Source organism: Periplaneta americana, chromosome 14, assembly GCF_040183065.1.
Source record: "Periplaneta americana isolate PAMFEO1 chromosome 14, P.americana_PAMFEO1_priV1, whole genome shotgun sequence".
NCBI lineage: Eukaryota > Metazoa > Arthropoda > Insecta > Blattodea > Blattidae > Periplaneta > Periplaneta americana.
Genome location: NC_091130.1, coordinates 111,108,470 through 111,124,811, shown reverse-complemented (window position 1 = coordinate 111,124,811; position 16,342 = coordinate 111,108,470). Strand labels below are relative to the sequence as shown.

The window sequence follows — 16,342 nt, the reverse complement described above, 5'->3', positions numbered from 1 at the left end:
AGGTGAAAAACTTTAGAGTGAAGGCTGTTTCAAGGTACTTCCGTTCTAAATTTTAAATAAATTTATTTATTTTTAGTACGTGGAATATCAGTAATGTTAACTAGCTTGATAACTGAGACTCCAGGGAGTTTACCTAATCGACCAACGTGGGTCTTGAACAGGACACTTCAGGTTGCTCAAGAAAGGAGTTACGTATGTATTACACAACCGGGTATTTCGTTGAATGAGTCACTGTTCTCCTTCTGCAGATTGTATGACTCTTAGGCGTACTTTATTTTTATACGCAAACAGTATGCAATAGAATAAATAATAAGTTTTTATTTTATTTGAATTTAGAAACACCGAATGACCATGAACTCAAAATTTATAGCAACGATTTTATTTAATTTCATTTCTCATTAAGATCTGTAGGTTATTTGATGAGCAACTCATTGTTTTAGCGGATATCTATATTTCTGAGAAATTAAATGTTATATTCAGGAATAATTTTATATTTTTCTTGCGAGTATTACAATCAAACTAGAATCCAGGCTGAGTTGGCCACTATCTTCAGTGAAGGTCACTTGTTTGTAGTTCATACAGTAAGTCTATTACGAAGGATACGTTTTCATTAAATCATTATTTTGTTAGCACGTCGCTAACTCACACTGGATCTCGCACCATAGGTTAGAAATCGCTGTAATAAATCGTGAGATGAACTGTGATTGTAGCGCCGAAGAACTGTGGTCAGCCTTGCATATGGATACAATAATGTTAATCGGAAATACTTAGTTGAAGTATTCCGTTTCGATTTTACATTTGCTTAGTTTTCATACAGCTCTTCTTTCGTTTTACGATGCCATTTATCCTCTTTAAACTTATGTCCGGTATTATTTCCATCACTGTTCAATAGCATCATATAAAGCTGAAATGAGTATTTTTTAAGTTCTATAACAATGTAATCATGTTTCTTTTCAGATTAGAGATATAGAGATGATATGTAACCACAGACGCTTATATAACCTAATGACCTATTGAATTGTATATCGTCGGAATATCTGAGAAATTCTGTCGCTGAGAAGAAAAATGCAAAACGTCTAGACTGACAGAATGTAGTGGTACATACACACTGCAACTTAAGGTATTACGGGAAGGTTATGAACTAATTGGAGAAGTTCAAAGTATATCTATTATCTTCCACGAAATTCACACTGATGCAAGATGGCATAAAACCGGCAGAGTTCTTACGAAATAATTGCGAATTGATGATGTTTTATGGGTATGTCTAAATGGGAAGAACATTCATTCGTCTCTAAAAAAATATCTAATTCAGAAAGAATTTTTTAAGGACTCAATCTGTTGTACAATTTTATCAACAAACGATTGAAAGTGATCAAAAGTAACATTTACGCCGGAAGAAGAATTTTCTTGAAATAGATATTACCATATTTGTTATTCTTTCCTTGAATTCATTGATACTTCCAATTCCCGTGTTGTTCACTTTATCCCATAATCAGAAGTCGCAGGGTGTTAGATCAGGGGAATAGGAAGACCATTGTGAAGGTCCTCTTCTTCCTATCCATCTTCCTGAAAATATGTGGTCTAGAAAATCATGAATATGAGGAAAAAGCGCAGGCGCACCATCCTGTTAAAAATATATCCCGCGAAGCGTATTTTCAATGGAAGTGCATCGATAACATATGATTGCAACATGTGTAAAATACCTTTCGGAATTCACTGTTTGGATATAAAAAAGGCAAGGTCTATTACACTAATAGCGGTAACGGCACATGAGGCATTGTCCTTTGATTGGTGAAATCGGTGTTCAAATTTTCTACGGACTATGGTTGAAAGGCCATTGTGAATGTCCACTTCTTCCTATCCATCTCCCTGGAAAATCACGAACATTGTGAGCAAAATGCGTAGGTGCGCCATTTATTGAAAATAACCCGGACAGCGTATTTTCAATGTAAGTTCTTCAATAGTGTTTAGGTAAAATGGTTTAACCCACAAAAGAAAAAAATTTCAAGAACAACAAAAAAATTAAATTGTAATACATTATTATTAGTCACCTTATATGGAACATAATTGTCAAGAAACATATTTTCACGTTTTGTAATTAAATTTTAACCAGTTACACATAATTATAGCAAAGAAGTCACATTTAAAAGTGACGGCTGTCATTTTACCTAAACACCATCTATATTATTATATAAGTAAAATATCTTTCCGATTTCACTTTGAGGTTTCAAAAACAATGTCCAATTACACCAGTAGCGGTAACGGCACACCAGATGTTCAGCTTAGGTCGGTCTCGTTGGAATCTGTGTTCGACTTTTTACTGACTATTATTGGAGATCTGATCACTTACATCAAATTTGACGTCACTCTTCTTTCTTCTAGCGTCAGCCTGTCACGACATATAATTGAAATAAAAAATAAATAAATAATTATTATCCCGTTAAAGTGTTAACATAATTTTTAAATATATCGTGCATAAATGGGGAATGGAAGTATTATATAATATCCCCCTCCGTAATTGAATTATGTTTGTGGGAATACTGTGTAACAAGTGTCGTTTTCTAAGAACATGAACTGTCGTTTACCGACAATGATTGAAAACTAATATAATTCTAACAGCGGATGTCTGGCGAAGTGTAATTCAAAGTTTTCCTCTCAGGGTGCATTCCCATATAGCCTATTTAGAAAAAAAAAAAACAGTGCAACGCGTTGCAAACATTTCCTTACAAGAAGAAATGCTCCTCGAAGGAGCAATAAGGGAAAAGGTAATATTATCATTTGTTTTCAGATGTTTTAGAGATTATATTATTACAGATTTTTATTGCTTTAATTATTGTACCATGCTAACCTGTTTTGACAATCGAAGTAGCACAGATAGTGAACCTAAACATTGTAAATGTGTCGATGTTGTTGTTGTTGTTGTTACAATATTAATTCTGAAACTCACAAGATATTATTTTTTTAAATCAAACTCTTGTCCTATGGCAGAGATGCAGAACTGGGGAAAAGAGGGGTGGAAGTATGGGGAAAGAATTTGTTCCTCGTCCACAATCCCCCGACCTTGAATTACGTATCTGTGAAGTTCTGCAAGTACACTGAATACATATCTGCTCTCCACCTACCATGTCCAATGATGCGTGGGGTGAAAGGGAGGGATGAGTAACATTTTTCGGCTTGTGACGTGTGTCAGAATTATTATAACACATTTTTGCATCCCTGTTCTATGATATTTGCTTTAGACGTGAATTGAGTACTTGATATCATTTGAATTTACAATTGGTACTAACAACTCTTGATTACTGTGAGGTATGCAAAATTGGACTCGAAATTTTAATACGAAGATTCCAAAATATCTTAGTGTTTAGGAATTAGTGATTAACTTATCAAATCAACAAGGATTTTTCAAGAGAAATAATAAGGAGGAATGAGTATACAGCTTTATTAATATTTAAGAAGAAATAGTACACACCTGTGGAGTAACGATCAGCGCGTCTGGCCGCGAAACCAGGTGGCCCGGGTTCGAATCCCGGTCGGAGCAAGTTACCTGGTTGAGGTTTTTTCCGGGGGTTTCCCTCAACCCAATACGAGCAACTGCTGGGTAACTTTCGGTGCTGGACCCCGGACTCATTTCACCGGCATTATCACCTTCAGTTCATTCAGACGCTAAATAACCTTAGATGTTGATACAGCGTCGTAAAATAACCAATAAAATAAAAAAAGAAGAAATAACCATGTTTAACCTCAGTTATATTTTTGGAAAATGAGCAGATGTTATTAGAACATAACGTTCTTGAAAGTTTAGAGATTAATGTACTAATGTAAAACATGTAGTTAGGCTAAATAAGAGTAAAGAAATTGAGCAATAATGTAAAATTTAGGATATTTTAGATATGTAATGGGTAGAAGTGACGAATACAACGATCATGTATCATTACGGAAGCAATGACCCGGAGCATATTATTTGCATTAGTAGCACGTATGGGCGAATCCAGAAATGCATATAGAGTGTTAGTTGGGAGACCGGAGTGAAAAAGACCTTTGGAGAGGCCGAGAAGTAGATGGGAGAATAATATTAAAATGGATTTGAGGGAGGTGGGATATGATGATAGAGACTGGATTAATCTTGCACAGGATAGGGATCGATGGCGAGCTTATATGAGGGCGGCAATGAACCTTCTGGTTCCTTAAAAGCATTTGTAAGTAAGTAAAGATTGAATTGAATTTAAAAGGGGGAGGGCTGTAACAGCCCTAGAACTGCGACCTAAAAGATCTATTGCGCATCCCCGTCATGATATCCCATCGGTCCAATAGTTTGATGTTCTTAATGAACTGAATCAAACTTTGGACTGGGACGGTTGGTAGCTCATCAAGCTTTGGAAAATGTTTCCCAAAGATGAGAGCTCTTTGATGAGCGAGTGCATTGCATTCGCACAGTAGGTGAGTTACAGACTCATCTCCCTGTGAACGAATGCAGGTAGGGTTGATATTGTGTCCCATCCTATGCAAGTTCTTCTTGAGGGCGCAGTGTCCTATAAGGGATCCAACTGCCCCGCGGGGCTGTTTCCTGCTGAATTTTAACAAGTCACATTAGTAAAGATAGTTCACTTCAATGAAAGAGAAGGCCAGAGAAGTGATAGAACAATTCGTGTGTTGGAAATAACATTTAGAGTCGTGTCAAGAGATGAGAGATGAATGGAGAAAATTATTCGGCAAACTTTTGTTGTTTTAAAACTTTAACCACTTCGGACCTGAATTTATATTAAACAAAATTGAAAACAAAATGGTCACATAATCATTCTGGGGGTCCAAAATTCCCAAATCAAGTCTTCACAGAAAATCAAAATTTGGGGACAATTTTGACCCCAGGGGCTCCAAAATTTTTATTTTTAATTCAGGTATAGAAATGTTTTAAAAATAATATTCTCCCTTTCTATCACATTCAGTTTTTCAAAATATTTAAAAGTATCGATACATCAGGCCTGAAGGGTTAAAAGCTACTTCATAATTTTATTATATTTGTATACTACAATTAAATTGTTCTCCTGTGTGCAGTCTATGATTTATCATACAGTATATAAGGAGTAGTTCCTTTATATTATATATATATTTTTAAGTGGGTTATTTTACGACGCTGTATCAACATCTCAGGTTATTTAGCATCTGAATGATATGAAGGTGATAATGACGGTGAAATGAGTCCGGGGTCGAGCACCGAAAGTTACCCAGCATTTGTTCATATTGGGTTGAGGGAAAACCCCAGAAAAACCTCAACCAGGTAACTTGCCCCGACCGAGAATCGAACCCGGGCCACCTGGTTTCGCGGCCAGACGCGCTAGCCTTTACTCCACAGGTGTGGACCTATATATATTATATATTTTACAAACAGTAAAATATATAATATAAAGCAGAGGTCTCCAAAAAGCGTATCGTCATTCGTGCTCTCGATGCTGCCCGCCGAACACAGTATGCTTTAAGGCTAGAGAAGGGGAAGTGATACGTACCTCAACAGATGGGAGCGATCAGTGGGGGATCGGGGAAACGGTCTGCTCATGTTTACAAATAATATCATCAAAAGAATAAGAAATATCATACGTTTTTATTTATTATTTTGACATACTATGAAGCTGGAGCCCCGTCTGTTGCTATTGAAACAAGCCATTGCAAATTCAACCTCTTCTGTTCTATGGTGCCTTTCAGGGCCTGGAAAAGATCTTCTCCAGTTGTATTTTGTAATTACTTCTAGAAGATATTCAGACAGTAAAATGTTCATTAACTCCTCGGATGAAAATGGCTAGGTTAGCTTTATCATTTCTATCTGTGCTTTCGTCCAATGCAAGTGAGTAAGCTACAAACTGGTTAATTGTGGTTTCGACTTTAGATTTAATTACATTTACAATCTTGAAATTCTTTCTCTGAACTGTAATTGGAAACCATTTAATTTTCTTAAACTTTGACTTTGTTCTGGACACAGTATTTTAGTAACTTATGCATATTTTACAAATGATGCTTCTGTAAAGGGCTTCATTGATTTTCCAATATTCCAAGATAGAACATACCTAGCAAGAAGCTTTTTCTGTTTAAGACAGAGGACACGTGTGTGATTTGTGTTTGTATTTTCTTGTTTTATATTTCTCAAAATATTTGTGGGCCTATGCATTTCACCCAAAATGAAACGAAAAACATAAGTTTGTTATGCGGAACTGAGTGTAAACGTATTATAATATACTGATTATTATGTATAACCAACAGTCATAAAGATAGCCCCAAAATAAATTATTGTCACATGTCCAACATGCCTGTAATTGTATGATATTCTTTCTGAAGAGTCGAGTATTGTCGTTGCATGTTGAATTTTAACACAAGCTTAAGAATTTTCGAACAAATTAAGCATTTCACATTCTCCCCACTAACACACAAACATTTTTCTTCATATTCAACCTTGAATGTACTACGTCCATGATTAGAAGTCATTGTGAAACGGTGGAACACTCCGACCAACACAGTGATAATGGCAGTCCACCACTGCTCTTCGTTTGCGCATAAACATTGAGCACAGTACAGGTGGGAATGGGTGAAGCGGAGAGCGCTCATTACGTACTGGCTTCGGTTCCGTTCAAGGGCTTACTCGCGAGTACGCTTTTGGAGACGTCTAATATAAAGGAACTACTCCTTATATACTCTTTGATAAGTCATAGACTGAAAATAATAAGACCATTTAATTGAACAAACTACGATTTATCTGAAAAAATCCTCAAAATGAATTGTAAAATTGTATACTACATTTCTCATTTCAGACTACAGTGTAAAATACTACATCGCCGATTCTCTTGTTGTTGGAAAATTCAAATTGTATAGGGACTATTGAGAGAAAATTAAATTTATTTAATCACAATATTTATACAAATAATTATGTACACATCTTCAATTGTTACATTTAGTTAAAATAGCTTTTGATATTGCAATATTATGCTGAATTATCAATTTAAATCCTGCTATTTGATGCAACAAAAATCCAGAAGAAAAATCTTTTGTAAACCTTCCATCACATTTCTAAAGCAGGATAAGTGACAATGAACGTTAGTGGACCAACGCGTGGGCTACGGGGGTGGCGACCACAGCAGGGGCCTTCACCACAGCTGCGGCTGCGTAGGGAAGTGGGGCGGTGTGGACGACGGGGCCGGCATAAGCCACAGGAGCAGCCGCCACTACCGGCGCAACAGGGGCGGCGACTACTGGAGCGGCGCGTACCACTGCGGGGGCGGCGTTGTAAGTGGCGACGGCAGGGGCGCCGAGATATCCAGCTGAGGCGGCAGAGATAGCGAGGGCAAGGACGACCTGGAGAAAAAAATTGTTACGTATTCAACATGTAATCCGGAACGAGATTCTGCGTAATTCAACAGAACCTACAATTTTTTTTATTATCCAATTTAATAAACCCTATATCACCCTGAGGTATATTAGGGTTATAGTTGGCATAAAAATACATATTTTATAACAAATAAACAATAGTAAAGTGATAATATAAAATTGTGGTGACAGTTAAAATTCACATGAATTATGTAGAAAAATGCACCTTAATGAAAGAATGGATCCTGTTAAAGATTAATGAGATATTTGAGGAATAATCAATTCAAAGATATACAAGAATGTCTAACCGTTTCAGAGTAAATACACGACCTTAAAAAGATAATCAATAATATATTAATATAACAAAGTTTGACTTTCACTTCAAATTAATACTTAATTCATGTACAATGGAACAGTTAAGACCTACAATTTACTGCTCCTGTTTGAAGTTAAATATTTCGTTCATCTTCGAGTATCATACAATATTCATCATTGTCATCAATAACATCGTCATTAGCATCGTTATCTTCATCGTCATCGTCACGAACAAAAATTCTGTTATTTTTCATTTTACTTGAATTTATATAATTGATTATAGTTCGTAATCATGCTTAGTAATTAAAGATTGCAGTTCTTTATGACGAAATTTAAAGATATTATTAATATTGTAGGGGGAAAGGAACCGGCCACCCTAACCCATTATCTCCTGGCCTAGTTGCCTCATAAACGGTGTCTTCTTGGTATCTCTTGTGAGGTTCAGACCAGTCTTCGGACAGTTGACTAAACAACAAAAAGAACAAAATAAATATTGTAGTTTGAACATTTCTATAACGTGTGAGACTTATCTGGATGAGTAAGTGATATACGACTTTCTTCTATTGTTCTTCACAGTGATTTATGTGTAGTTCTTCCAGCTAAAAGTCAGGTGAACTAAGGTTCGATTACCGGTTAGTTAGTAGAGATTTTTTCCTTTCTAGAAGAAATTAGGTATGTATGGTTTATCTGTAATTTGTTTCGTATTTTCTGGCACTGACACGTCGTACCATCCACATGGCTAATAAGCAAACATTCTCATGGTGGCAGATAAAAAATTTATTTTTTTCTTCTACTATGTTAATAATGTCAGAACAAGTGCCTATACAAATTTTGGCCACTCGAGTACAATTACGAGGTTGCCCAGAAAGTAAGTTTCCCTAAAAAAAAACACACAATTTCATAGACGATTTATGGGAGGAGATACAGCAATTGTTGAGCTATTTTTTAAGATATTTCCCACAGAAATTGAGACAATTGTCATACCGTGGGATCAACTTCTAAAAGTCTGCCGCCTGCGATGGGAACCATTGTGTGACAGCCGTCTGTACCTCTTTGTTGATACCATGGTATGAAAAAGCTTCAATTCCGGTGGGGAATAAATTGAAAAATAGCTCAACAATTACGGTACTGTATCTCTTTCAATAAAAGTTTCCATGAACTTGTATTTTCTTTTTACGCGTATAAACATCCTCAGGAAAATTACTTTGTGGACTGCCGTCGTAATTGCGCTCGAGTGGCCAAAATTTGTAACACACTTGTTTTGATACAATTAACATGTTTCAAGAAAAAAATAAACTGTTTTCCTGCCCCCATAAAAATGTTTGCTTCTAAGTCCATCTAAGATAAATTAATAGTGTTCTTCACAATTTTCGAAATAATGAAATAGAAATGACATTGGGCACAGTTATTGAAATTTGGTTATTAAGATCTTTGTTATTTTGTTATTATTATTATTATTATTATTATCATTATTATTATTATTATTATTATTATATTAAATTTATAACAATTCAATTTAATCGATTGATATTGAAATTCGAAATGAATTCAAATTTGTTTCGATTTAAGTTTTTTTATATCTGAAATGGAACTAGTAATAACATACTAAGCATGGAGTAATTTTCTTCCCGTTGTATAGAAATCTAAACAACTTCATAATTTATTTTCATTGACGTGAGATAGATAATATCATTATTTGACTTTATTTCGTAAGTCCGCAGTTAAAATCGTTAGTATGATATATGTAAGTTATAGAAGTGAATCCGTGAATCTAAAACATTTCAAATGCACACAAGACACACGTAACTGTCACACAAATTACTTTCTTATTTTCTTTTGCGTGACATGTAGCCTATTCCTGTGACGTCATACAAGAGGTCATAATCTTTCATACCTAAAATTACTCCTTCGAGAAATACAGTTCAAGCACGTGACTACAGAATTGAGAATCTGAACGATGCTATAAACAACAATGTAAGTATGCATAGTCATGAAAGATAGTCAAGGGATATGTGTGCTCAAATTCATGATGCTTAAGCTAGATTAAAATGTTAGCTTCGTGTTAAGCAGCAGTAAATCCATAGAACCTAATATTTCCATTACACAATGGTTAAGGCGCAACTTCAACGCTGCATGAAAACCATGGTCGTGGATCCATTTGCCACATGGGATATGCGTTTCACTGTGTTGTGAGATATATCTTGGATATCCTTCAATGACGATTTGTGGTCGAAATTTTGTGAGGAGTGGGTGTCAGATCTTTTTGTATTTTGAGGTAATCTAGTTATGAAAAATAAGCATTTTGTTAGTTGAATTATTGCTACAGTACTTCTGTACCTCACGGATAAAAAGTCGCTCAAGCTTACAATATACAGAGTGATTCACGAGGATTTACCTTCCTTTACGGATCTTATTTCTGTAGACATTTTGAGCAAAATATGTCATATAAACGTAGTTCCTATTCTCAATATTTTCAGAGTTACACTAATTCAAAGTTGTTTGTAAAATACGTTTTTTCTTTAGTTTGAAGGTAAAAGAATAATACAAATAGATAATGAACCATTCAGAAGTATCATTTCTTTAATTGCAACTTATTATGGAGCTAAACATGTGCTGTGAACTCTTTAGTTGCTTCGTACAGACATCTTTTCCCATTTTTAACTAGAAAATTACATTATTCTTACGTACTTATCACAACAATTATTACAAATCACACCACTTCCACCGACTTAATTATTTGCAGTTAAATTATGCATCCTAATTTACAGTCTTGGAGAGTTTACAACACATTTTAAAAAATGTCGCCGTCCGCTTGGGCACAGTTGGCCGCACGCTTGTGAACGGCACTCGTCGCTCTACGTAACTACATACGGCTATCTTTGATTTTCGTAGCGCTCGCGCTGGCTGCTGACTGCACGCTGACCAAGATCACGCGTTCACAGCAATGCGTTCCAATAACGAAACATAACTCTGTAAATATTGAGAATAGGACCCATGTTTATATGACATTTTTTGCTCAGAATGTCTTCGGAAGTCCACACCTGTGGAGTAACGGCCAGCACGTCTGGTCGCGAAATATGCCGGCCCCGATGGCTCAAGCGGTAGGGGCACGGCATGTCCCTATCGCTTGGTCCGAAGGGTTGTGGGTTCGAGTCCCGCCTCGGGCATGGGTGTTGTGATTGTATTAGTATAAGTTAAAAAAAAAAAAAGAAAACAAAGGTAAACAAACAGAAAAACAAAAATAAAAAAACCAGATGGCCCGGGTTCGAATCCCGGTCGGGGCAAGTTATCTGGTTGAGGTTTTTTTCGGGGTTTTCCCTTAACCCAATACGAGCAAATGCTGGGTGCTGGACCCCGGACTCATTTCACCGGCATTATCACCTTCATTTCATTCAGACGCTAAATAACCTAGATGTTGATAAAGCGTCGTAAAATAACCCAACAAAATAAAAATAAATAAATAAATAAAATGTCTTCGGAAATAATCTCCGTAAAGGACGGTAAATTCTCGTGAATCACCCTGTAGATAAGAGTAATTAGTAGGTCTAACCACATATTTTCCCCGCAAGATGCTAGATTAATGTACAGTAGGTGTTATACAAAATATGGTATTTAAATATTGTACTTCAAACTCACCCAATTCCAAATATAATCTTGCGTCAAATCAGGTACCATCTCATCACTGTTCGTTTTTCGCATAAACACATACATATCACAAAACATATCTATGTAAATATTTACAATTACTTAATAAATTATTTAAAAAAATATAGATTAGGACAATTTATATACAAAATATATTCGTCTACCTTTTAATTTAATTAAACTGCATTAATCTAAGAATTTAAGTAATTGTATTGAGTTATCCATCTTTCATTAGCGTATGCGCTTAAAAAACTTCTACTAAAATCTATTTAAAACTAATTCAGAGATATAATCAAAACTACAATCTTAATTTTAACAATTTAATGGTGGCCATCATTAATACAAGTCACATAAAAACTGAACACTGCTCCGCCGATGTAGCAAATTACGTTTGAGTCTAAAGAAAGCAGCAATACAGTACAACGCGATCTGTTATGATGAGGATTCAAGTCCCCGCATACCGGTAAGTCATCATATCGCAAACACGTTCACGTCTGAGTATTTCTCACAAAGTAAATATTATTCAACGCCTTGAAAACGGCGCAAATATTAAAGATATTATATAGTAGTAATTACTTTATAGCTTGCGTCTACAACTTATCAATGAATACAGAAACATTATTCTGTTATTTCACATTACAAGATTATAATACCACTTTTACATTATAAGGTTATAATTCCACTAATATTTTCGATATTTTAAAAATCATCTTCAGGTGGAGAGACATAAATTGACAAATTGAGCATAGGTGAAATACAAGAAGAAACATATGTGCATATTATGAACTAATTTAAAAACATGTATAAAACCAATTTAAAATTATATAAGGTGTGTTTCTAAGTCATTTTTAACATGTGATAAACATTTGTAAAATTCATAAACTAATAGTCTTTTAAAGGTGGCCACACTATTTGAATCTTTTGATGTTTTTTATTTTATTTTGGTAGGTTATTTTACGACGCTTTATCAGCATCTTAGGTTATTTAGCGTCTGAACGAGATGAAGGTGATAATGCCGGTAAAATAAGTCCGGGGTCCAGCACCGAAAGTTACCCAGCATTTGCTCATATCGGGTTGAGAGAAAACCCCGGAAAAAACCTCAACCAGGTAATTTTCCCCGACCGGGAATCGAACCCGGGCTACCTGGTTTCGCGGCCAGACGCGCTAACCGTTATTCTACAGGTGTGGACTCTTTTGATGTTACATGACCAGTTTGAATCATAACGATTATGGACGTATTGGCAATCAAGGTTTAAAATTTAATTTAAACTTAAACGTATTAGTGATACCATGTTCAGCAGAGAAGGCTTTAAATTTGCATACAAATCAGGAGGTGGCTTTATTTGAAGCCACTGTGACACAACTTCACGACATTAAAACAATTCAGACTTTTAGATAAAAATAATACCAAGAACTACTTACGGTAAAGAATGATTCGAATGAAGCCACCTATGCTTCAAAGGGTTAATATTTTATTTTCTTGTCCAGAAAATGATTGGATTAGGAATTTATTTTTCGAAGAGTCAATTCTAAAAATACGAGTATTTTATGAGAAATTATGTAGATCGCTAAAAGAAAGATGCTTGAAGAAAGTACGAAAAATTTTATGTGGGACGAGAAGTTAAGTAATAATAATACATTGGATGCAGATAGTAACGATAAAATCAAGTTTTGTGTTTTAATTCTTGTTATAATAATGCCGTTACATTTCGCTTCATGCGCCTCTGACTTTAGGTACCAGTACGTAATTGCGTTGGGGTGTGGGATTTCAGTGTATTTCGTTCAGCAGTGAACTTTAGTTGATCGGTTACATTACGACCGAATACTGCTATTCGTAACAGGCAACATTCAGCGTCCTGTAAATAAGAATAACAGCAAGATGCCGAGAACGAAATTTGTGACTTAATTTCAAACGAGGAAATTTGTAATAATGATACAAATTTTGAGATAAATAATGCTTGTATAAAATATTTTAAATATTCCCCTATTGTTTCGCAGAAGTGGAACGAATTTTCTCTAGATATAGGCCCAAGGCTGTGTTTTCTAGGAACAGGCAATCATTCTTCTTTGAAAATTTGAAAATGTGGTTTGTTATTCACTGCAACAATATACTTATTTACTTACTGGCTTTTAAGGAACCCGGAGGTTCATTGCCGCCCTCACATAAGCCCGCCATTGGTCCCTATCCTGAGCAAGATTAATCCAGTCTCAACCATCATATCCCACCTCCCTCAAATCCATTTTAATATTATCTTCCCATCTACGTCTCGGCCTCCCCAAAGGTCTTTTTCCCTCCGGCCTCCCAACTAACACTCTATATGCATTTCTGGATTCGCCCATACGTGCTACATGTCCTGCCCATCTCAAACGTATGGATTTTATTTTCCTAATTATGTCAGGTGAAGTATACAATGCGTGCAGCTCTGCGTTGTGTAACTTTCTCCATTCTCCTGTAACTTCATCCCTCTTAGCCCCAAATATTTTTCTAAGAACCTTATTCTCAAACACCCTTAATCTCTGTTCCTCTCTCAAAGTGAGAGTCAAAGTTTCACAACCATAGCCTACAACAACCGGTAATATAACTGTTTTATAAATTCTAACTTTCAGACTTTTTGACAGAAGACTAGATGACAAAAGCTTCTCAGGCGAATAATAACAGGCATTTCTCTTATTTTGTCTGCGTTTAATTTCCTCCCGAATGTCATTTATATTTGTTACTGTTGCTCCAAAATATTTGAATTTTTCCACCTCTTCGAAGGACAAATCTCCAATTTTTATATTTCCATTCGTACAATATTCTGGTCACGAGACATAATCATATACTTAGTCTGCAACAATATAATAAAAGAAAAATTATGTAGAACAAGAACGTAATACACTATCATATTAACATAGTGTAATAATAAGGCTGATACTTGTCAATGTTATATTAGGTGTATTTTCTACAGATATAAACTAGACAATGATATTGTGACGAACCGAATAGTTGAAATACGAAATAGGAAAAAATGTAGCAAACAAGATGAAAAAAATACTGGATAAACATTATGGATATTTAGCTCTATGTAAAATTTGTGACAATTTCAACTGAGGAAGTTTATAATAATGATACAGATTTTGAGGTATATAATGCTAGTGGTAAAATATTTCAAATATGTCCTCATTGTTTCTGCAGTAGTGGAACGAAGTTTTTCTAGATGTAAGGCTGTGTTTTCTAGCAACAGGCAATCATTCTCCTTTGAAAATTTGAAAATGTGGTTTGTTATTCACTGCAACAATATATGAGTCCCCTAGATTCAAAACCCTCTAAAGACCATTTTGTTCGTAATTGAATTACGCCCACATATTGCTTGCTAAGAATGAATTCGAATTATTTATAGAGTTTGAATTCAAAAGGCCAATAAATTTGAAGGAATAGTGTTGTTAAACGTCGCTGTTAGGTAAAAAATTTCCTCTATTTGCCACTAGTTACTGTTAAAATTCTTCAATTTGTGAAAGTGGATATAGGATTCATATGAAATGAAAAATTATGTAAAACAAAAACGTAATACACCATCATATTAACATAGTGAAATAATAAGACTGATGCTTGTCAATGTTATATTAGGTGTATTTTTTACAGACAGAACATAAAATATCTTTAAAATAGTGCAATTTTTGTTTAACAAAGAAAATGGGTCTTTAAATTTTCTTTAGCAGATAGTTGTGTTTCGAAGTCAACGGAGTGGCTTTCAACCACCCAAATGCTGAGGACTAACTTACCGTGATGATAAGCATGAGTTCAAACGAACGAAAGACACTGCGTTAACTCACCCCAACTCTGAGACGTACTCAAAGTTAGAGGCACACGAAGCGCACTGGTAGTATAACGGCATATATTTCTGAGACCTAGTAATGACTAATTGTTAAACGTAAAAGCGTGTTAAATTTAACTTTGATCACAAGAGTTATCTAGGATGAATAGATAGCCGATAGTTTATGCGAGCACTTGGAAAACGGAAATACGAAAGGATCGCCAATAATGGATTAGGTCCTATGTTGAATTAGCATACGTTTTGATGTCAGTAAATTTTGTTATTGTTATTATTATTATTATTAGTATTATTAATATTATTGTTGAATTATTATTATTATTATTGTTATTAATATTAATATTAGCTAAATTACTTAAAAAATAGTTACTCACCAACTTGTACATGTTGTGCTGTTTGTCTCACAGTATCTGAGAATACTTCTTGGCACACAGATGCAGCTGTTTTATAGTGCCAAGATGCAGGGGTGGTACATTGATATGAGGGTCAAGAACATCTAGTCACGACTCAGCGAAGCATAGGTTCTATTCCCGTTGTTAGCAACATCAATGAATGGTAACGTGGCATAGAAGCTTTTCCTGATTGAATGTCAGTTGACCTTATTTAAATCGTGTAATTTCTGTCCTTTGCACAAACCAATAGCATTTCCTTCATTTACATAATTCAAGTCTTTGCATTACAGTCTCTTTGACAGGTATATTTTCCGATCATTGTTCTCTATTGCCTTCAAAATAAAAGAACTCAATGCTAAATTAGATAAAATATAAAATCTTTAACGAGAGGCAGGGAGGACAAAAGAAGGTCGAGTCTATATAAAAGCGACAATCTAGCCGTGAGCTCTTCTTACTGTTGAGGTTATACTCACATTAGCTAGTAAAGAATTAATTCTTCTGAATGTGTAGCTATACGGAAAGCTTTAAGAAATAAATTAAGATTTGAATTTAAAGACGCAATGAAATAATCATGTAGAGTATGAACATATAATCATTGACAGCCATTTTTGGGTCAATCCTTGTGCATCTTGATTGTTTAAGTATGGGAATTGTTCTGTCCGCTATCCTGTCTTATAACTTCTGAAGTAATATTTTCGAGCATATACCTACGATATGTATTATTTTAATGTACTGAAGTACATATGATATTTCCATGGAGATATTCTGCGTCATCATACGATGAAAGAGTAATGGAACGGAGAAAAATTCTCTCCGGCGCCGGGATTTGAA

General features: G+C 35.1%; 1 protein-coding gene and 1 long non-coding RNA gene across 2 annotated transcripts in view; one reads left to right on the top strand and one right to left on the bottom strand.

Annotated features, from left to right (window-relative positions):
- The window catches only part of LOC138712959 (uncharacterized), a 491,061-nt gene that overhangs the window by 84,448 nt on the left and 390,271 nt on the right, over positions 1 to 16,342 (top strand). The window lies entirely within an intron of this gene.
- Positions 6,866 to 15,549, bottom strand: LOC138712958 (larval/pupal cuticle protein H1C-like). The gene is made up of 2 exons (XM_069844642.1): positions 15,494 to 15,549; positions 6,866 to 7,335 (listed from the first exon to the last, which is right to left on the bottom strand). The coding sequence occupies exons 1-2, from the start codon at positions 15,503 to 15,505 to the stop codon at positions 7,078 to 7,080; spliced, it is 270 nt and encodes an 89-aa protein (XP_069700743.1). The 5' UTR covers positions 15,506 to 15,549; the 3' UTR covers positions 6,866 to 7,077.